Raw genomic sequence first — 21,963 nt, forward strand, 5'->3', positions numbered from 1 at the left:
TAAACAACACTCCGTTCAGAGAAGAGGACAGAATAGACAGATGTCGAGGCCTTTGCATGGCTCCATGGCGCCAGCTGTTCGATGAGACATCCTGGGGCCGATACAGTTAGCAGCAAGATGCCGCTGTAGCAACACGAGGTGCATTTCCGCGTGAAGCTTTGGTAATGATCTTTGCTCTTTTTCTGCTTGCACCTATATGAGGTTTTCATTATTGTAATTACTGGTAAATGCACATAAATACAGTGGTTACTGCAGAACACCAGCTAATTCAAATGGACCTTCTGAATCACACATTGCTGACTTTCCAGTTCTAGCTAGATTTCTTTCGGCGAACATTGGGTTGTGATCGGAAGATGACACACACACAGGCAGATTGCCGTCATCCTACAACTGTATTTACCAACATGCCAGATGATTCAATAAATTTATACCGGATTATTATTTGGCTCGATTTTTAAGTACATACACTGCGGTAGAGGCCCAATCGCCCGATATCACTGTAGACATCGCAGTGTGTGTGGCCAGATTAAGATGTACTTTCAAAATACAAAAACTGAAGCAACAAGGTGGTCTAGTATGAAAACAATCATTTATTCATATAAAAATGTTTATAGATAAAGTTATATAAATGAAAATACATTTTTAAAAATAAACCTGTAGATAAACTTTTGCGCTCTTGCTAGACTTTTTCATGTTTAATATTACATGTATCAAATCTAATAACAAGGTTCTATTGTTTAATTACTGATGCATAGTAATAAAGGGAGTTTATTCGTAACTAATAGGACACAATTTGTTCCCATTTCTAAATCCCCATATATTACTCCAAAATGTCTGGTTAAGCACTGGACTACTATTTTGGTACTGTAGCTGTACTACACTGTGATGTATACGTCACTCTGTCCCTATCATGTAGCTCCTACCTGTGCCATATCTTGTGTGTACCCAATATATAGCTTCTACAAGCATGTTGGCATCTAAGAAGTGAAACAGATGATAACTTGTCTCCTGTTATTTGTATAAATTAATAAATATATCTCTCCCATACCTGCCTAAAAGTCTCTAATTTCACTTACTGTAATAATTTTCAGTCCCCTATGTCTATGTTTAATCCTATAGAGTTGTGGTGTGGTTCGTGAGTGACCACCAGAGAAGCACTTCTGAAACAGATGGCATCTGGAGGGGCTCTGGTAATTGAGGATGCTAATATTAACATACTAATTAGGCAGTTTTACATGCTAATCAGCCTGTCTAGCATTCTAATGACAATCACTTCTCAACTGCTACACCCCTGTTCTATGTTAGTGTAGTAGGCCAATGAGTAGAACTAACATACATTACAGGCCAGTAGGAGAGGGGGGGGGGGGTGAGACTGAGCACCAATGAGGGAGAGATTAAAACACTCACTGAGTCTCTTAGCCACTGTCCCTCTCCTGTGTCAAATAAGGGGCAGGGGATTTTTTTTATTTAGCCTTTGAATTGCTTTGCACACACTGATGCTGAAAAAACCCCACACATGGACAATAATTGTGATAATAATTTTCGTGGTTATGGGCTTGTGACAATGTTATCTAGTACAGGTCTTCATCTGGGTTGGTGGTATTTTGTGAACTTCAGAGTGTGATCTGTAACCAACAAGAGTTATCTGCAGTAAAGTTTCCAGGGTTATTGCAGTGAAACTTCCGCTGAATCAAAGGAGTACATCAATGAAAAGAGATTGTATTTTTATCCCTTGCTATAAATCATTCTTTCTTTCTTTCATGTGATGTTTAATCTGCCACATAAGAGAAAACCCCATGTGATTTATTTATGACCATAGTCACAGTAAAACATGCTTTATGACAGGAGATAAAGAAATGAAATTTTGATCTCCCTATAACTGATCTAGGCTTAAGTATCCCAGTGACCCCAAAATGGAATTTAACAAATAACGTATTTATGTTCATATAACAAATAATTTATGCTAAATAAAGACATTCAGGTCAACGTGTGAGCTCTTTACGTCCCATACGACTCCCAGGTTTATAGCTACAGGTAGTTTAAGGAGGTAGGTCCGGCGTCAAGATCTGAGGACTCTTCCTATTTTCCAGGCTAGGAATAGATTAATGAGCAGGACGCAGGGTCTGTTGTCTACGTTTCACCTCCTGATCCAGCTGTTCCTGTAGTGTGTCCACCTGTGAGAGAGAACGCAATTGTCTTGTTGTGGGCTAAATGAGAAACTATATATGTAGCATCAAACTGGAGTATTACTGGTAATAATGACAGGGATTGACCCGATCCACCCAAACTACACCATAAAACACCACATCACACCTCTAAAAAGAGGTTACACCCCATTTTCGCTATCAAAATGGGACTGTTCCATGAAGGGGACTGTTGGGAAGAATGTATTGACCATACAAGGAACTAGATACTTGCCTAGGGCATCACTGTCCAGGAACTTGCACAGATTATGGTTTTATGAGCATTTTTTTTTTCTTTTTATTGTTCTTTTTTTGCTGCTTGGCTTTTAGAAACGGGGGCAGTTAATATGTAATATATTATATGAATATATTAATGGATGGAAAGACACAGAGCTAGAAATAAACATTACAATCAATGCATCATACCTGACTGAGATACCAGTAATAGAAATGTACGCAGGTCACCTATGAGGGTCTGCATTCACACACACACAAATACAATCTGTACTCAGTATCCAGCAGTTACCTGCTCCTCCAGTACTTTGATCCTCTGCCTGTGCGCTCTCTCTCTAGTCTCCAGTGTGCTCTCTGCCTGTTGCTGAGCAATGCGCAGTCTCTCACTATCAGTGTCCAGCTCCTGCCGATGTCTCACACTCACTTCCATCAGCCGCTGAGAGTGAGCTCGCTCCAGCTCAGTTATCTGTGACTGTACAACAATAGTGCATGTCAATACACTGAATGCTTATCACCTAACTAGCTGATCCTGTGGCTAGAGAACAATATTATTATTACTTTTTATTGCATGCATTTTTATTGACAACTATCTCACAGACGATTATGAGAACAAAATAACAGGTCAAAAACTTATGACAATGGTGGTAATGGGGGAGGGGGGGAGGCAGCGTAGGTAAATCAGTAACCAGGGGGATAAGTACTCAAACTATCATAGAATCATGGAACAGACTCTGATAACTGTCATTATGGTGACTACATTAGGATAATAGAAGTAACTGCAAGGTAAGCTGCATGTATGTCAATGATCAGTGAGAGTTTCTTAGTGAAGCTGGTAAGGACATTTCTAAGGCAACCTGCGGGTTTGTAAAGTTGGTTTGTAGTTTTGATGATGAAGACAACCTCAAAACGACTGATAAAGGAAAACGATTTGTTTATTCTGACACAAATATCTTAATGTTATTTTTATAATAATGTGACAATCAATTCCCCCCGAAGTAGCGCTGCGCTAAAAATATTACCGTTATTACAGTTGTTTCAGCTCGCAGCTCAGGGAGCTGCAAGCAAAAAGCCGGCGTTAGAACTACCGTAATAATGGTAATTACGCGCAGGTTGCGTTACTTTTAACAGTAATGCGGTCGATTGAATTCCCCCTTAATGTCAGCTCCGCCCTGTTTAGAAGATAAATGCTAATACACACACCCAGACGGAGGAATAAAACAGTGGGTGACAGTGACAATTTACCTCCAGGTATTCATTCTGTCTTTGTGCCTCTGTCAGATCTTTCTTCAGCGAAACCACCAACTGGTTGAGCTGCTCCTTCTCTAGGCTGAGACGTTGTGCGTCCCCATCCACTCGCAGCTGCTCACGTTTCACCTTTATATGACAGAGCAGAGTGAGCCACTCGGATTGTAAATCAGCCTTAATGTATGTCTGCCTCTCCCATATTATGATTTCAAGCAAGGTAAGGCACACTATCACATCACCTCTCTCTGAAATGTATATCACTCCCTTTCACACTGACCTTTTCCAGAGCAGCTTTCAATTTGCTGTTCCCTTTCTCTAGAAGAGCAGCTGAGCGCTGAATGTCCTGTCTGTCAATCTCAACCTGCGTCTTTTCCCCTTGCAACATCTTGACTCGATCTTGTAGCTCAAGCAGCGCAATGCCCTGTTCCTTCTCCCTCTGCTGCTGCTTGAGCAGAGCCTGGAAGAAATGCAGTGAGACCTCAGTATAAGTCAGAGAATGTTAGAACTAGATATATACTGTATTCAGATATACCACCAGGCAAACACTCTAAATCTGAAAATAAAAATTAGGGTCTGAGACAACAGAATGGAAAAATCTTTGTTGTGTTTTATCACAAATCTGAAAACTAATAATATGTTAATTACAGCAAAAAAATTAGTTATTATTATTTCACAACAGAAAAAAGGCTTCATTCAGAACTTGCTATAAAGCCCACCAAACCTGTCATTGGATTTCTAAAACTTCAAGAGAAACGACAACGGCCTAGTACCAATTTGAAAGGAAAAGAGTTTATTGCACAGTTGGATTCATGCATTTTTTAATTTGTGATAGTAAATAAAGACCAATTTCAAAAATGCATTTTTTTGCTGCAATAAAACTATTGTTAGTTGTAATTGTCAGGCTACTTTTATCATGAACAGCCACCTTTGTGTGCTGCATTACTGACTCACCTGCTGCAGCTCCTCTGATCTTGCCTGATATTCCCTGCATGTCAGCTGCATCTCTCCCAGCTGTTGTTGCTGCTCCTGTACCGTCTGTGAGAGACGCAGGTTCTGTCTTTTGCTGTCACTCAATGACTGTCGAATTGCATCCAGGCGCTCCTGGGGAGGTATAAAACAATTCGGGGTCATCAAATACAATAGAAACCATTATGTTTTCAAACACGCTCCGTTTGGGTGTGTTGTGCGTGGTGGCAGACCTGTAACACCCGTCTGTCTTGCTCAGCTGCTGTCAGAGCTCCTTGTAGTCTGCTCACATCATCCTGCAAGTTCCCTCTGCCAGATGCTGCCTCTCCAAGTGCCTGTGACAGCCCCTGTGACTTCTCCTGCAGCTGTCGCTCGCCATCCTGTGCCCTAGACAGTGCCATGCTCAGCTGCTGCACCTCCCGCTGCAGAGTTACCTCTCTGTCTTCACTCCTTCTCAGGTGCTCCTGCAAATCGTGTGCTCTTTCCTGCAGAGCTTGGACTTCTGCCTCTCTTTCTGCAAGACAGAGTCGTGTCCGCTCCAGCTCGCCCTCCAGAGAGCGGCGGCGCAGCTCCAGGTCAGTGCCGCGGTTCTCTGAGGCCTCAAGCACCTCTCTCAGGCCCTTACATTCAAGCTCATGACGACTTTCGCCACTACGAGACCGGCACAGCCTTTCCTGCAATAGTCAATGGGTTATGAGCATACAGAATAAATACAAAATGACTCTCCAAACCTCCATCACCATTTGATGTGGCAGCAGTAGCTCTGATACTGGGGTATAGCCATGTGAATAATTACCATTACTATTATACTTTGTACTAAACTGCTTATAGAAGTTGTCCACTTTGGGATAAGACGTCCCTTGTAGGTGACCTTGCGATTTATTGGATGTTACTCCTCTGGACGCCCACTGTACCTTATCCTCATCACTTATCCATGCTATCACTGAAGAGGTTTTCGAGTACCAAAGTTTTAAAGAAGTGAGTAAATCAATCTCCCCACACCAACAGATTTGTAGTGCATGAAGCACCTAATGGAAAAGGTGTTTCTACACTCACACATACTTTCTAATGCTATGCACAGTCATTGGTATTCTACATCTAGACGCTCTCTTCAGTGACAGCAAATTGCTATTCATGGAGTGCACTTACCAACAAGAGTGGGCAGTAACATAAGTAGTGTTATCACAAATCTTGTTAGCATCAAAAGCATGAGATAGTACTAATGCTATATAAGAACAAAACTACAGTTGTTAGAACTGAGATGTGCAATATGTAACACTATAACATTCTGCACTACCTTTGTAATACCACCATGTTCTATTATCTCCCTTTGTACCTGTAAGTCCCTCTTCTCATCCTCGAGGACACGCAGACTGTGCTCCAGCTTTAATGCTCGCTCTCCTGCAGCTTGACGCTCCATCTCAATGTGACGCAGGTTGTCCTGCAGCAGACGCATCTCTGTGTGCGATGTACCCAGCCGCTCCTCTGACTTCTGTTGTCCTTTTAAAACAATATATAGCAATCTTTGTAATATGCATTTTTAGTGCATGGTGAGTACACACATAAGAGCATAGGGATTAACAATCCCTATTACATCTTCCTTTGGCTAAACATCTGTGTAAAAGAGCTTTAAAGGGGATTCCAAAACTACTTCATTTAATTAACGTGTACATACCATCCTGAAACCTGTATGAAATACATTATTTCATACTTTTGGCTTCCTTCTGGATTTTTTAGCCACTGTGTTTATATCATCAAATCGTTTTGATTATTTTTGTTGCATTTGGATAAATCCCAAACCGGTTTCTGGATATAATCATATCCAGTGCAAAAAGCACAGCAGGGCTGCTTTCTATCCAGGGGCAACAAAATGAAACAACTGGGTCAAACTATATACTGTAAGTACATGATTGAAAAGCAAAGAAAGAGTTGGAGTGATAAAGCTATGTATTCAGTATAAGTTGCAGGAGGACAGGTACAAGGCAATACATTTACAATACAAGTCATCAGAACCCCATCCCCACTACCCAAACATTTAACAAGTTTTTGAAACAAAAAAACTGAACTTGTTTTACTACACTTGAGTGACCCCCTAATTCCCTCAATTCCCTTCACTTGTGGTCTCTGTGGGCCTGACACAGAGTTAGCCCCAAAAAGAGTGTAAATTTTGTATTTGTGTGTTCTCGAGATGCATCCACATTGGAAGTATATGCGCCTGGTTTACCCAAGTCATCATCATCAGCGTGTATTTGCACCTGCCCTGTAACAGGTGCAATGACATGCCTACTAAAGGTGTATATGGATGTTTCTGCATGTCTGGCATAAGCAGAATGTGTGTAACAACACCTTCCTCCCATCGCTCTGCCTCTCCAGTTGTAAGACGGCGCTAGTGCCAGGTATGCACAAGTCTGCTGCTGTCCTCTTTGTGAGCATGTGCAGTGCAAATTTGCGCAATTTACACCACATACTGGCATATGTTGAACTCTGCATCAGGCTCTGTACCTCTGCCTTTGGCATAGAGTACTATGAGTTTAATCAAATTTAATGCAACTCTCCCTGTATATATGAAGAGTTGTATAGCACATGATAAAGGCTTGTGCTTTGTAAGCACTGAAGGAGATGAGTACGTGTACACTGATGAAAATGTATGAAAGCCGGCACTAGCTTAATATGAGCAGTAACAATGGCGCTAGAAAAAATGCTAAAAACCAGGTATCCTCAAAGTTCTAATAAAAATATAAAATGTATGTTGGCTGAAGAAACCCTTTAATCTAGGCCACACTGTTATGTGGTGTAATCAGTGCTTGAAGTGTGAGTATATACGATGGTATGCCATACTGCTACTTCTCTTACTGCCTTCATTGTAACACTATCAGAATCCATTCACTTACATTTTCCATACCACCACTTCTAAATTCCACTTTGACTACTGGGTGTAATATTAGCATATTAAGACTTGGGGGTATATTTACTACACTGTTTAAAAAGTGGAGATGTTGCCTATAGCATTTTAGCTGTCATTTTGTAGCATGTACTAAGTAAATGATAACTAGAATCTGATTGGTTGCTATAGGCAACATCTCCACTTTTTCAAACCCCCAGTTTAGTAAATCTACTCCTAAATGTCTATTGTATGTTGTAAAAGTTTCAGTTTCTACATGTCAGTCAGCTCAGCCTGAACATGCATTATTATATCTTAAAGAATTGCCAGTCTGTGTGAGCAATTCCTGCATCCACAGAGAGGTAGCTAGATGGAAGTTTAGCTATAACTATTTTAAATAAACATAGCCTAAACATAAAACAACTGGTGCAAATAATCTGTTTTTAACTGTTATGTTTCTAGTACAGACTAGAAAATGAAAGCAAACATTTGAGTGGTTGCTATGTACGGGAGACACCTTCTTTTTCATTTTCATTGGTTTTCATAAATGTTCTCACCACATCTTAAGGCAGTAGTTAATAACCTTTAGGATTTTGCTGGAACATTGTTGTAAATAAACATTTTAATTTTTTTTTAATTATTTTTGTTTTTAAATATAATTTACTGTTGACCATCAGAAATTGAGTATCATGGGGATTAAAGCATATTGGGAAGTTTATGTCTGTTTAATTAAATTAACAGCAGTGAAGATTTGCCCTTACAAACGCCTTGTGTGACACAGTGTGGGTTTTACAGACAGACAGGCAGGGTGTAGCATGCAGACATCAATTTGTTGTTATCCTTGTGTGAGCATGAAATGTATAATCTGTCATCGTGTCTTTCATTTCACACAGTTCATTAGTGAGGTTGAATTTTAAAGAACAAAAAGTGATGTTTCACATTTATGTGATAATCCATCCCATTATGTTACAGCCTGTGAAGTTTCTCGCATAGAAAATAGGATAAACGTTCCCTCCCTTCACATCTCCTTGTTAAGGCTGTAGGGTCGCACCCTTTTAAAACACAGCCTTGGGCTGTGAACTTTTTAGTGTTGGAAGTTGTTCATAAATCTATACTATAGTATAGAGAAAGTACTTTCTTAGGTTAATGGACTGAAAACTTCACAATTTTATTTTACAAATGGAAAGTCAGACAATCACGTTGTTTTAGATTTAATAGAGGGTTGACCACAGTGTGTTTGGGTCAAATATGACCTCTGCTCCCAAATGCCTGGATCATGCCACACAGGTGTAGGCAACTTAGACATACATCCATAGACATGCATCCATACCCCTTCTCTGGTTCAGTGGCTGGATATGTGTGTGTATGGACACCTTTAGATGGTACAGGCTAGTGTCAATTCTAATGGCAAACATTGTGCATTCTGCATTATTTATCAACCCTGCATTTTCTTAAATCCATGTGTATACTGATCATCCATTCTGCATAAACATCAATGATGCTTCTGCTGTGACCACACCACACATTGGTGAACACAACGATTAAAAGATGACTAAAATCTACCAAACAGAAGACGGATACCACTGTGTCAACCAAACAAAAATATGACAATTTTTACAAAGTAGACACTAGGAAAGCAGTGTTTCCTAATGAAAGGCAAGATCTGGCAATGGAAATTAAGTAATTCTAGTATAGCATTTGTGTGGTTATATTTGGTAGGGATAATGCCCAGTTCCAGCAGTGTAGTCACCCATGTTTATAGTGTTAGAAGGCTTGTAGAAAAGAGATACCTTCCTGGAATTCTATTAGCTGTCTCTGCAGTTTCTGCAGCTGGCTCTGCAATCTCTCACACTGCTCTGTGTCATCAACCAGCTGTCTGCGAAGAGACACAATCTGAATGCCGGCCTCATCCTGGCAAAGGGAGAAGATATTCAAAGATTAAATCTTACCAGTTCTGTTTAATAATGCAGCGCGTGCAGTGTGCTACCGTGCTAGCTAATTGAAAATGTGCTACCGTGCTAGCTATTTGAAAATGTGCAAAAACAAAAACACAAAAGGTTGTATAGAGAAGACACAATTTACTGTGTCCCCATATCTTGCTACCTTTATGGCCTTTAAGTTATAAGACTGTTCTTGTTTTAGATCCTGTAACTTTGATAATGCAAACAACAATGCAACCAAGACATCTTGTGTCCCATTTGTACAAATTCTCCTAAATTGTATCCAGTCTTCAGGGGACTTTTGATGTAAACTTGTCCTCCCCCTGACTAACAGAATGATAGGGACCCTTCCTCTAAAACCGCTGTCATTATCTATATATGGAGTGTAATGAAAAGGGAGGAATTAGTGTTGTAAGGATTAATAAATAACTTAACTAGTGAATAAAGCATAATCATATGGGACTGCATTGTAAATACTGTATATCAAATGAATCAATTTATAATTTGATTTTCTCTGTAAGTTAAAAACAGATGACTTCAAAGCGAAGCCCTGCTCTCAAAGGGTTAATGATATAATTTCATGTGTAAAATGTGAGGCAGAAAAACTGTTCTGTGTTACAATATAACATTACCACCTATGTCTGCTTCAAAGACCCCCTGGGGTTAGCTATACCCTGGCATAGGAGTGTCTTTTGGCATCTGGAGAGACTTTTATGAACCACTCAGCATGTTGTCTTACAAAAGGAGACCACATGATGGCTGGTTATATTTTATATAGGCAAACATAATTCTATTCCAAAATTCCACTTACAATCAATATGATTAATGATGAACCACATATTCATAAATAGTATGGTGAAGGGCAGTCCACACATCAAATAAAGCTGTCTGTCATGCAGAGAACGAGAGGAAATTTGTATCAGCTGATCTAATACACAGGACCTATGCCTGTTTGGTATCAATAAATTGGTAAATGTGTATTAGATTTATTAATAATAAAATTGGATCTGTGTGACACTCCGCCAGAAAGATATGTTACATTTTTATCATTGGATATAAAAAAGGGAGGATGTAAATTGTGGTTGCAAAATGTGTCACAGGTCTCCTCTGGAGACTGACCACTGGAGACGGGGAAAGGTGTCTTTAAAAAGATGCAACCACTTACAAGATATTGTCAGACTTTTGAGAAATCAATCAACATTGATAAGCTCGCCATCTTCCAAGCCAATTTTCCTTGGCGCAGATTATACAACTCGTATGTAAGTTAATACTCTGAACTTTCTCCTTTTATTTCACCTATTTGCTGTATATTTTGTCATCTTTTATTATTATTTTTTTATTACATGTAAGCATTGTACTTTTTTGTATATTAAATCTAAAAATGTAATAAGTATTGTCCTTATTGCTCTAAATGAATTTACTGTATGTTTAGAAAAGGTTGATTGTTGAGCTGTGTTAACCCTTTAAATACTAGTGTGGGCAGTGTTAACTCTTTTAGTTATCAGAGTGCAGAGTGTGTGTAATTGGGTAATGAAGTCATAGATTTGCTCTGGGCTTTATAGGTAGCTGGTGGCAGTTGCGGAGAGGTGTGGAAGTGTGTGTCTGTGCTGGGAAAGGGACCAGTTAAATCTAAGAGATAGTTGAGACTGAGACTGGAATCCTGTGTGCTCCCCTTACAGTAAACTTCCAAGTCACGAGTGCGCAGAATGCGGTTGGTGACAGGTAAAGGTGGCCAGGAGTGGTTTCCTGACAAAAGAGAGGTAATATATTGTTTGACTGTTTGAATATTTGATAAGTTATTAGATCAGGGACCCGGCAGAGGCGGGTCTCCCTGACATGGAGTTACAGTGTTTTCGAAGCCTTGAATAAAAGGAGTCATTTACTCTTAAGACATATGCAAAGCATAGCCTTATTCTAATAGTAGCACAATATGTCTGATATCTCTTTGTCTCTGCTCTTTAAGCCACAGTGAGCAATGAGAGCACCCAGTAATATAGTTCTATTACTTGTTAACTGCAATAGTTAAAAAAAATATTTCTGGCACAATATGTACTACAAGCTAAGTTCCTGACAATTCTCACTTACTGATGTTCATCAGGAAAGCCAATTGCTGTGTGTTAACAGTGACAATTTAAAAGATCCTCACCCTCTCCCTCTGCGCTTCCCTCAGTTCCTGTACAAGATCCGTTAGAGCCACTTTCACAGCCTCAGGTTCAAGCTCTGGGTAAGGAGACCGACCGCGATCAGGAGACCCTCCTCGAGAGCATGGAGTCCTTCGTCCATCCAACAGAGTGTTAACTGAGCCATCAAGGCCTACAGATATGTATAGCATTAGGAAAGCAGTGTTATACATGTTCGGACTGGATAATACATAGATGGGATACTGCTGTAAATTATATAGATATTGGAAGTCAGTGAGGGTTGCCGTCACCATACAAAACAGGTAGCTTCAAATATCAATAATAAATGACAGCATTATTCCTCACAATACACACATTTACCCAATGTAATCGCTGAAGCGATTACATAAAAACCCACTGTTTACAGATATATTATTTACAGGAATGTCTACAAATATTAACATCACTTCTGTATTATAATACAATATAGGCGACTGTATCTGAATATTAGATTACGCTGTACCACTGTATCTGTGTTGTGTTGTGATAACTTGCATTTCTAACCATGATATTACAGAGGATGATATTTCCACCCAACCTAAATATGTCCATTGTGCTGAAAAAGTTTGAGTTTGTTCCATGTTTAATGTATCTGAATAAAGAAGGTCATTGGAGAGCTTTATCTTTTTTCAAATGAACCAAAGTCATATTCACCAAACTTAACGTTTGCACCTTGCAGTTTTACAACAGGTCTATTACTGCCCAAAACAGACAAGCAGTTCTTAAAACATTCACAAATATCAAAAGCAGCAGAACCAATAAGCTTATAGCACAGCTGACAACCCAAGTACATGTCCCTGGTTGGTTTGTCTGGTTGCAGTATTTACAAGGTAGGCTTAATGCATAAAATATGTCAATATTCTTTATCTGTACTCACATTCACCGACAACATCTGACATTATGGTTATTCTGCGCTTCATTTGCCAAGTTCTGTGCTAAGGATCTCACCTTTACTGGGGGAGAGAGTTCTAAGAGGTGAGGGACTGCGGCCCCTGATGCCCAGAGTACACCTTAATGCTGAGTACAGGCTGTTTAGTTGGGTCTCTGCCTCCCTGCGTGCTGCTTGGACCTTGCTCAGCTCAGCTTCAAGTGCTCTCACTCGAGTCTCACATGCTCCAAGATGAAGTCTGAGATCTGTAGCCTCGCTGTTTGCCCTTTGTAGCTGATCCTGCAATGTCTTGCACCCCTCCTGCAGCCGCAGCTCTCCTGCACGGTTCTCGCCAAGTCTCTGCTCGAAATCTCTCTCCCGCTGGCGAGAAGAAGACTCTATTGCTGAGAGGCGCTGCTGCAGAGACGAGATCTAAGAGATGCCAGAAGTAAATTAGCAGCCGTCCTCCTATATAGACACCTCTGTTATTTGTACTATTTACCATTCAAATAATCATAACAAATTATGTTCAATTAAAGTGGACCTGTGGTCTACACACAACTACTTTCTGACAGTTACATCCAGCTAGTACTATTCTGTACAATGATCAATAAAAAAATCAAATGCATATAAACTCTGTAAAGGCAAGGAAAACACAAAAAATAACAAGTTCCTCTTGTGCCAAAAATGTATGACAAGACTATATAATATATGACTGTACGTTGGTACAACGTTTCTCAGGGTGACCCCAACCTCTCTGCGGGCGGCCTCCCTCTCCGCCTCGCTCTCCGTTACACGCTGTCTCAGCTCCATGGATTCTCTGCGACTCTGCTGCTCTTTCTGCTCTTCCTGCTGAATACGCGCTTGTAGCTCAGCCACCTCTTGTTCCTTCTGACTGCTCTCTCCACCTAGCGTTTTTACCTGGGTAAATGTGTAGAGTAGGTGAGTGAATGACAAAGCGCATGGTCTCTTCTTGCAGTGTTTAGTATTATATCTGCACTATGTAAAGTCATTATTATGTTTCACCCACCAACAAACTAAGTATCGTAACAACATCTTTAGCTGAAAAACATGACACTATGGAAGACGGTATATTTGGCACAAAGTGATAAAACAGATAGAAGTAGAAAATATAATGCTGATTACGGCATATTTGCATAATAGAATGAGCAGACATCATAGTATAGATAATGTAAGGCAGATTGCTTTGGTAAAGGCATTAAACGCGCCACCTGTTTGCGCAGCTCCTGTAGCTGTCTGCGGGCCTCCATGTGTGAACGCTCCACCTCGCGCAGGTTGGATCTCAGTTGTGCTACTTCCCGCTCCACGCATGATTTTGCCTCCTGCAGTACTGCCATGCGCTGTTGTTTCTCCTCTATTGCCATCTGCAAGCTGGAGGAATGATGGCGATCATTACAGATTACATAATTGTAATTATTATTACTGCACATGTGCATCTATTCGCCAACATATTCAGTCTATTTTATCTACTTAATTCTCTCCCAGAACAGCAAATCCTCTTTATATATAGCTCCAATCTTGACACAATCTGCTTTATTCAGTACCCCGTATACCAATTCTAGTAATGAACTGTTATAGGTTTCCTGTGAGAACAAGAATAATGGGGATTTCCTTAGTCTGATATTTAACAGCCTGATCTTACTGACACAGTATTGTGTGTGCTGAGGTGGGTTCATCTACTATAATTAAATCTGCTATTTAAATCTATTATTTGTCATAATGTACAACTATATATCATGTGAATTCCATGCCTTATATTTTATGCTGCCACCTCCCCATTAATGAAAGGATCAAATTACTCTAATCACTTCTGCTGCTTTACATAGTAAAGTTATTTTTAACAAATCTACCTGTCTGCAGTAAAATTCGGGCGGCTTATATCAAGTAAGCTGTAAGAAATACTTTCCTTACTTCCCTATTTGTAACCACAGACCATGGCAAGTAACTAGGAGAAATGTATCACCTTTCACACTGTTCAGTATATTTAACCCTTAGTTTCAGAGTAGCTGACTTGATTATATACAAATTTTTCATAGCAAGAAAAAACAATAACAGTGATCTGCAAATCCCTTTCTCATTTGGGGATATGTTAGAGGAGATCCTCTTTAACATAAGGTAACAAACTGTCTTATGATATATTATTTAAATGGGTAATCTTAGTAAAGTCTGGCTCAAGGGAGCAATTGTACCGTTTTCCTTTCCATATACATGGCTATAGTTTATACAAGACTGGATTACACATAAAACGAAGACAGAAAACAAGCACATGATTGATGTCTTTAAACTAAAATTCACCTGCTCCTCTCTGTCTCTGTTTTCTTGATGGATGTTCTCAGTTCAGTATTGGACTTATGCAGAGTTTCTCTTTCACGAGTTAGATCTCCAAGTTCTCTGCGCAACTCTAGAGCCTCCTTCCTCTGCAACTCACAGGTCTCTTCCATCTCTCGCAGCAGACGCTGAACTTCAATTATGTCCCTGCGCAACCCATCTCTGGTATCCTCTGCTAAACGCACCTGAGTTCTCAGCTCCTCCACCTGCATGGCATAGACACCTTAGCTAACTTGGGGCCTGCAGCATTTGTTCAGCATGAAGCATACACAAAATAATCATTATTGTCTTTTTTACATATTACCATATTAAGAATATAGTTCAGTTTCCTATAGGCACTAAGCTCTATTCTGTAGAGAGCCACGAGTTTATTACCACACTTCACTAATCCATTTGTTACAATCTTTACCCAAGTCAGCAGTGCTAATAATTTGCTTTTTAAGGATGATACTTTCAGCTGGTGCATGCACAGAGAGTTAGAGTTGCACATAGGTGTAGATGTGCTTAAGATGCATTGTGTTGCAGAAATGATGCTCTGCACATGCGAGTCGCAGATAACTTGCTCTTGTGGTACCATGCTCTTGGAGAGGTGGACCAAGGGCGTTAACATGCAAGTGCAGTACAGTAAGGGCATGTAGGCACAATTTAAGCACGCTACTTTGAGATTCATCTTATTTTGAGTTAGACTGATTATTATTACACACCTACATAAATGATGTTAGTGATTAAGGCATCTTTGTTCCAGATGCATTTATATGTTAGATTCAAGGTTACAGATAAATTGAGCCTGATTCATGTTTGGATGTAAGTCCATTTGCGTAGCATATCTTGCATGAAATAGCTCTGTGCATGCTAAAAAATGGACCTTATGCCAATAAGCGAAATTGCATGCAATTCATGTCTTAGCGCAAATAAAACTTGCGACTGCCTACGTCTACAAGAGATGGAATGGGGAGGGAAGCGGCGGATGAATATAGGCCATGTACAGTAAGGGCGGTCAGACACAGATGCGGACGATTTAAGTCCTAGATTTCTCATAAGTACACTTGGTTTCAGCTGTATCATTTGCACACACTACAGGGTAGGTGTAAATGCCGACTGATAATGATGACTGACACAGCATAGTTTTTGATTAAAAAACTGCATGTATGCGTGCCACTAGCTACCACACAACATGTATGCAAGTAAGACAGACCATAAAAAATGCACTGTATGCACAGTACGCATTGCAATCATCTTTATTTATGTATTTAATGTAAAAAATTTAAATAAATATTTTTATAAATTATTATACTGTTAAGAGTTGTTCTTAAATTTTATATTACAATTTTTTATCTGTTCAAATGTGACCTTTTTTTGTACTTATGCATGTGCATATACTGCAGTCTATTGTGTGTGTCTACATATGACGAGGACCGTATAGGCAGAGTGTACTTACACCCAGATTCAAATCAAAACTTATCTTGAGATACGCTTGGATTTGAATATGGTCGGAACTCTGCTAAAGTACTGTGCTCCTTCTTAAAATACAGTTTGTATTCAAGTTGTGTTCGGACTTGAATCAGGTCCATTATGTGGAAACACAAGTGTGCAAATGCAAACAGAGAATCGTTATGTTCAACTGTAAATCAGGTCCATACAGAGTATAAAGGATTGTGCACCTTTGGACAACCTCCGCTATTTAGGGAAATCGTCCAATCTAAGTAGCCTGCACCAGGATTTGACTGTTATGATCCACATACTCCCAGCACACGCACAGTCAGCCAGTACATTACATAGCTAGCAGTACTGAGAGTTACACATAGGCAGACTCCAGTTCAGTATGTACAGTATATAGTAAATGTATATAGTATATGTAGCTCCTAAGTGAACAGAATGTAATCAGAAGTTGCATTTACTACACCTACCCCCCCCCCCCCCCCCCTTGGGCAGTGATAACCAGTTGGGTCTGTCAGTGCTGACAGCAATCTCTACTAGTGTCAGTCACCACACATGACTTGCGTGTGCAACCGGTAAAGCAGGGCGTTCCAGGCCACCCAGTGAATGTACTGAAGGTTCTTAAATAGCCGGCACTGTCCAAAAGTAGACAACCCCTTTAAGCATGTAAACACGTAGATAATAGTAAAAGAATTGTTATTTTGTACAAATCCTCAATTATCTAATGTTCATGTTTATTAAAAATAAAGCTTAATTTGTAGAAGCTTAATTAAAAGGAATCAAAATTATACATTTAAACTAAGGATTAAGACCCTCTTGTACTAGACTAGAGCAAATACTAGACAGATTGCTATGAAGTTTAGCACATTTGTGTTATTGGCAGTGTAAAATGAACATTGCAATTCCTAGGTTTTAATGTATGTCATTACACTGTTCACATATGAACTTGAAAAGTAAGCACATCCTCTCCATTTATTTTTTTCTTCTTGTACATTGTAAGTCAGTGGTCTGCAACAGGGAGCCACCTGCAGCTCTCCTGGCAGAGTAACGTCCCACCTTCAGTCCTAGTGACACACACAGCCTATGTAGCAGGTTAGTATGTGACTAGACGGTGATGACTTCTCACCAGCATGACTAGCCAGTGATAGGTTAACCTGGACTTTGAACTGAGTCACCACCATATGTATCAACCCTGAAAAGCTATTATGTGGGCTTCTCCTAAGACCTTATAAAACAACTTGCTACTCACCACTGCTGACAGTTCCTATGAGCAGTGCTTTCTTTCCTACTGTGTCATGCCTTTGTATTTGCTTGTCTTACCTCTTTGGTCAGGCTCTCCCTGTCTTGACTCAGTTGTTTGACGCGCTCACAGAGACTCTTGTTCTCTCTAGAGTGAGCTGAGACAGTATTCTCAAACTCGGCCTGCAGAGACTTCAGGTCTGAGGAGACTGCATCTAGCAGTGTCTGCTCGGTAAAAAGAAATGTAATAAGTATTACAGCTTTCTGATATCCTTCACATTCCGCAATAACTGTGTGCCAAGATAGCCATTACAATTCATGATTATGTCATTTTCATAATACAACGGACTTAGCTGCTGTAATCACAAATACAACAACATATTACATGAACAATCATAAGCTCTATGGAACATATCTATAAGTATAGAGCATGACTGACCTTGTCCTGGTCTTGCTTCATCTGAACTTCCCGTCTAAACCTCTCAGCCTCCAGTTTGGTGTCAGATAGCTCCCTCTGGGTCTGAATCAGACGTTCACTCAGAGAATTTTTCTCTGTTTCCTTCTGTAAAAGTGCCTGAACAAGAAGATTTTAAGCCTCAATCACACACATATATCCCAGATGATGAAAGACAGACCGTGATTTCCAAATATGTAACAAAAAAATCTTTAAATTATGATTGGTCATACAGTTTTATATCAAGCTAGTATCAACTAGCTGTTCCAAAACAGCAAGCAAACCTCCTCTCATAACCCACTACAGACAGAGGTGGTATTATTACGATGTATCCATGAACTAAGTTAATGCCATTACCTTTTGCTTCTCACTCTCTACCGCCAACAGACTCTCTTCCTTCTCTTCCTGTAAACGCCCGATCTCTGCACTCAGTATCTGCTTTATATTCTCACATTCAGAGAGAAGCTCCCCTTTCTCATTTTCCATACGCTGAACTGCCTCCTGCTTCTCCGCGATCATGGCCTGAAGCAGGGACTCCTGTGAGTAAACGGTAGAGGGTGAATCACTAAAGCTCACAGCATTGACAATATATGGATGGGGAAGAACCTGTGGTAGTTTCTTGAGAGGATTCGTGTTAATGTGGTGCTCACCTTCAGCTGGAAATTGTCCAGTTGCACATGGGAAAATGTTGAGATCACAATATTGCAAAAGTCTGGAATAAACTGAATTCCCAGCTTCAGATAAGGAAGCTGGACAGCATTAGAGTTGGAGCTAATGAGATGAGAATTACTTATGGGGGGGAGAATGGAAGCTCCTGTAGGACTACACAGTCATCAGCCTTGATGGGATCTTTCTTGCATTTCCACAGTGATTCATACTTATAGTGTACCTTTACTCAAATAAAACACACATGTAAACAGACACAAACCTTCTCTTTCTTCATCCGCTCCACAGTGTCTTGGTGCTGTTGGGCCTGGTTACTGAGAGACAGATGTGCCGTCTGCTCTGTCTGTGCCAGTTGCATCTCCAGCTTGACCTTCTGCTGCCGCAGCTCAGCCATGGCTTCCTCAGATACCAGGGCCTGGTGCTGACCGTCCGCTACCATGAAAGATCATACCAGGATATTTAACATAGGACATACAATATTACATACAGTATATACATGATATCACAACGCCTGTGCTACCTATTCACATCATGTAACCATTATTATTTAGTTTGGTATCAAAACAAAGGATTTTAGCAAAACAGATAAAGTGGCAGCGACTGAACTAAAGGTAAGCCAGAAAACAATCATCAAAAGTCTGAAGAGACTCCTGCATACAACATAATAACAAGAGGTAATGGCAAGTACATGAATCCTCATTTTACCTACAGGCACCTTTGCGACTTCTCAAAAACAATCCCAGACAACACAACATGCAAAGTATAGCATACTGAAAGTAGTTAAGACCAACTCTTAATGTGGTTCTGTAGTTTAAAATACTGCCCATCCCCTATTATTATTATTATTATCATTTATTTGTTAGGCGCCACAAGGTTTCCACAGCGCCTTACATAGTACAAACAGTAGACCATACAGGGTGAAACATTACAGAACAATAAACACAAAGTACCAATGCTTCAGAAAGTCCGGGCAGACATATGGAGTGAGGGCGGAGCAGAAGAGTAGGTATGGAGACAGGAGGGGAGAGGGGCTCTGCTCATGCGAGCTGACATCCTAAGGGAGGGTGGACAAAACAGGCACGAAAGGGAGGCAGTGATGCAAGGGAGAAAAAGGGACCAGGGGAGAGAGGGGAGAACAAGCAGAGTGGATGAGGGGTTAAGTGGATGGTTGGTAGGCTTTCAGGAACAGGTGAGTTTTGAGTGCTCGTTTGAAGGAGCACAGATTAGGAGCGAAACGGATGGAGTGAGGGAGGTCATTCCAGTGCAGGGGGGCAGCTCGGGAGAAGTCTTGGATTCTGGAGACTTACAGAACTTACACTCACAGACACTTACACTCATCTAAGGCCCCACATAACTATGTATATTGAATTATGTTTTATTTATACTTGCCTACCTTGCCATCCTTGCACACTGCTCAGTAAGTACTGGATCACCATTTAGATAAGTAGAATTAAAAAAATAATTTACTAATATGAAGGAAGGTGTCATAAATGGGTTTGGGGTTGCAATAATTCCTTTTATCAGGAGAAACACTTTAAACAATAAAAATGTAGACCTAGTGTATGTCCTAAGCTAAAACCAATAAGCTATAATTCATGCCTATGTGTCTGTCCCATGGAGGAGGAGCTAGCTCCTAGAGGCAGAGACTATATCCCATGATAGTGCTTTCCTTGTTCTAATGATACATATTTAGAGAAAGGTAAGGTTTACATATTGTGACACGGATACCTTTGGGTGGTGCGCACACGGACATCAGTCACAGACAACTTCTTGCTGAAAGCAGGACTTTTATTGTTCCTTCACAATAAACAGCATACTTTCATAAGGATGACACCAGTAAACAACATCAAGTTGCATACACCTCCTTGTGACCCTAATGCTAACTAACACAGTCCAGCATTCTAGCTGCTGGCCGACTTGTTCAGCATCAGTCACACCTTACAAATGAAAAGACAGGCCTAAATACACACAGCTCCTCCCTTTGGTCTAATTACACCAGTAGACCCTATTCTCCACATGTGTGTATTAAACATAGTTATTTGGTCTGTAAGAGCTTAACCCTTCCTGCAGCCTGTATCAGCAGACTCCCCAGGACCTCACCTGTCCCTACACAGAAGAGATGTGGAAAATAGACCTCTTTGCTACAATATATATATATATATATATATATATATATATATATATATATATATATAAACATATATATATATATATACTATGAATGTAATGTTACTAATGATAAAATAACTTATGTCAAGTAAAGGTATTTGCTTGTCCTGTCATTTATACTTATTATTTGTTAGGAACTCCAGCAGCCAATACCACAAAACCCGGAGTCTGCTCCGAAGGTCTGGTTTTCACTATTGCCCCTAGTGGTGGGGACAGACTTGGCTGCAGACAAACGGAGGGTCGTGAGATGGGTACTGGCTGCGGAGAACCCAGAAATGAAGAGTAATGGCAGACAGAGAATCCGGTAAACTAGCCAAGGTCAGGGGTCACTTGCAGAGAAGAATAGTCAGAAAACACGCCAAAAGTCGGGGTCACAGGCACGGTAGCGAGATCCAAGTTACAGGCTGAAAGGTCAAGGGTCACTGGCAAGCAGGCAGAGTCAAAGTCCAGGCAGGGGTCATACACAAGAAGTCAATCCACAGGTTGTCACCAACACGATACAGGAGCAGGCTAGCTGACAGGCAACTGAACGCTATAACCGGCAGGGAGGCTAAGCCCTCCCTGCCTTAAATAGTAACAAGGGCCAATCAAGGCTTACCCCTGTGATGATTGCCAGAGTGAGGGGCCAAACAGAGAAGGCTAGATTAATTAGCACACAGGCAGACCATTAGCGCATGCGCCCGGCTTCAGCACTTGCCGGGGCGCAGCGCTTCTTACACTCGGCGTCCGGCCGTTGCCTTGACAATGGCCAGGCCCGAGTAACAGGAAATGACGTCCCAGCCATCTCCATGACGACCGGGACCGGAAGTGAGTCACGGCAGTGCCCGCGGCCGCCGCGGCTCCTAACATTATTCAACCATCTTTTATGGCAAAGAGTTGAAATGAAGAAATAGCAATTATAACTCTCAGTTTTCTATCCTGTAACCAAGATTTTATCCATTCCACCATTTTTAAATCCAATCCCAAGCTTTCAAGTATATTTAACAGTCTGCGATGTGGGATAGTGTAAAAAAACGTACTAAAATCTAGATAAGCTATATCTACACCCCCCCTTGATCTATTACTTTAGTCACCCAGTCAAAAAAGTCAATATGATTTGATTGACATGATCTCCCCCCAGTAAATCCATGCTGATTGGGATCCTGTAAGTTA

At 40.5% G+C, this 21,963-nt stretch overlaps 1 protein-coding gene across 2 annotated transcripts in view; it reads right to left on the reverse strand.

Moving 5' to 3' along the window:
* Positions 1-570: 570 nt before the first annotated feature.
* Positions 571-21,963, reverse strand: part of CROCC2 (ciliary rootlet coiled-coil, rootletin family member 2) — a 105,779-nt gene continuing 84,386 nt past the window's right edge. For both annotated transcript variants that reach the window (XM_075201797.1, XM_075201799.1), the window contains exons 20-36: positions 18,905-19,074; positions 18,334-18,513; positions 17,962-18,096; positions 17,604-17,747; positions 14,814-15,052; positions 13,730-13,889; positions 13,251-13,418; positions 12,578-12,929; positions 11,596-11,762; positions 9,300-9,420; positions 5,965-6,128; positions 4,862-5,302; positions 4,614-4,763; positions 3,940-4,119; positions 3,660-3,791; positions 2,710-2,889; positions 571-2,174 (exon numbers count right to left, since the gene is read on the reverse strand). In XM_075201797.1, coding sequence (XP_075057898.1) covers positions 2,103-2,174; positions 2,710-2,889; positions 3,660-3,791; positions 3,940-4,119; positions 4,614-4,763; positions 4,862-5,302; positions 5,965-6,128; positions 9,300-9,420; positions 11,596-11,762; positions 12,578-12,929; positions 13,251-13,418; positions 13,730-13,889; positions 14,814-15,052; positions 17,604-17,747; positions 17,962-18,096; positions 18,334-18,513; positions 18,905-19,074 — 3,155 coding nt within the window. In that variant the 3' untranslated portion in view covers positions 571-2,102. The remainder of the gene's footprint in view (positions 2,175-2,709; positions 2,890-3,659; positions 3,792-3,939; positions 4,120-4,613; positions 4,764-4,861; positions 5,303-5,964; positions 6,129-9,299; positions 9,421-11,595; positions 11,763-12,577; positions 12,930-13,250; positions 13,419-13,729; positions 13,890-14,813; positions 15,053-17,603; positions 17,748-17,961; positions 18,097-18,333; positions 18,514-18,904; positions 19,075-21,963) is intronic.

The sequence above is a fragment of the Mixophyes fleayi genome, chromosome 3, assembly GCF_038048845.1.
Source record: "Mixophyes fleayi isolate aMixFle1 chromosome 3, aMixFle1.hap1, whole genome shotgun sequence".
In the NCBI taxonomy this organism is placed as follows: Eukaryota; Metazoa; Chordata; class Amphibia; order Anura; family Limnodynastidae; genus Mixophyes; species Mixophyes fleayi.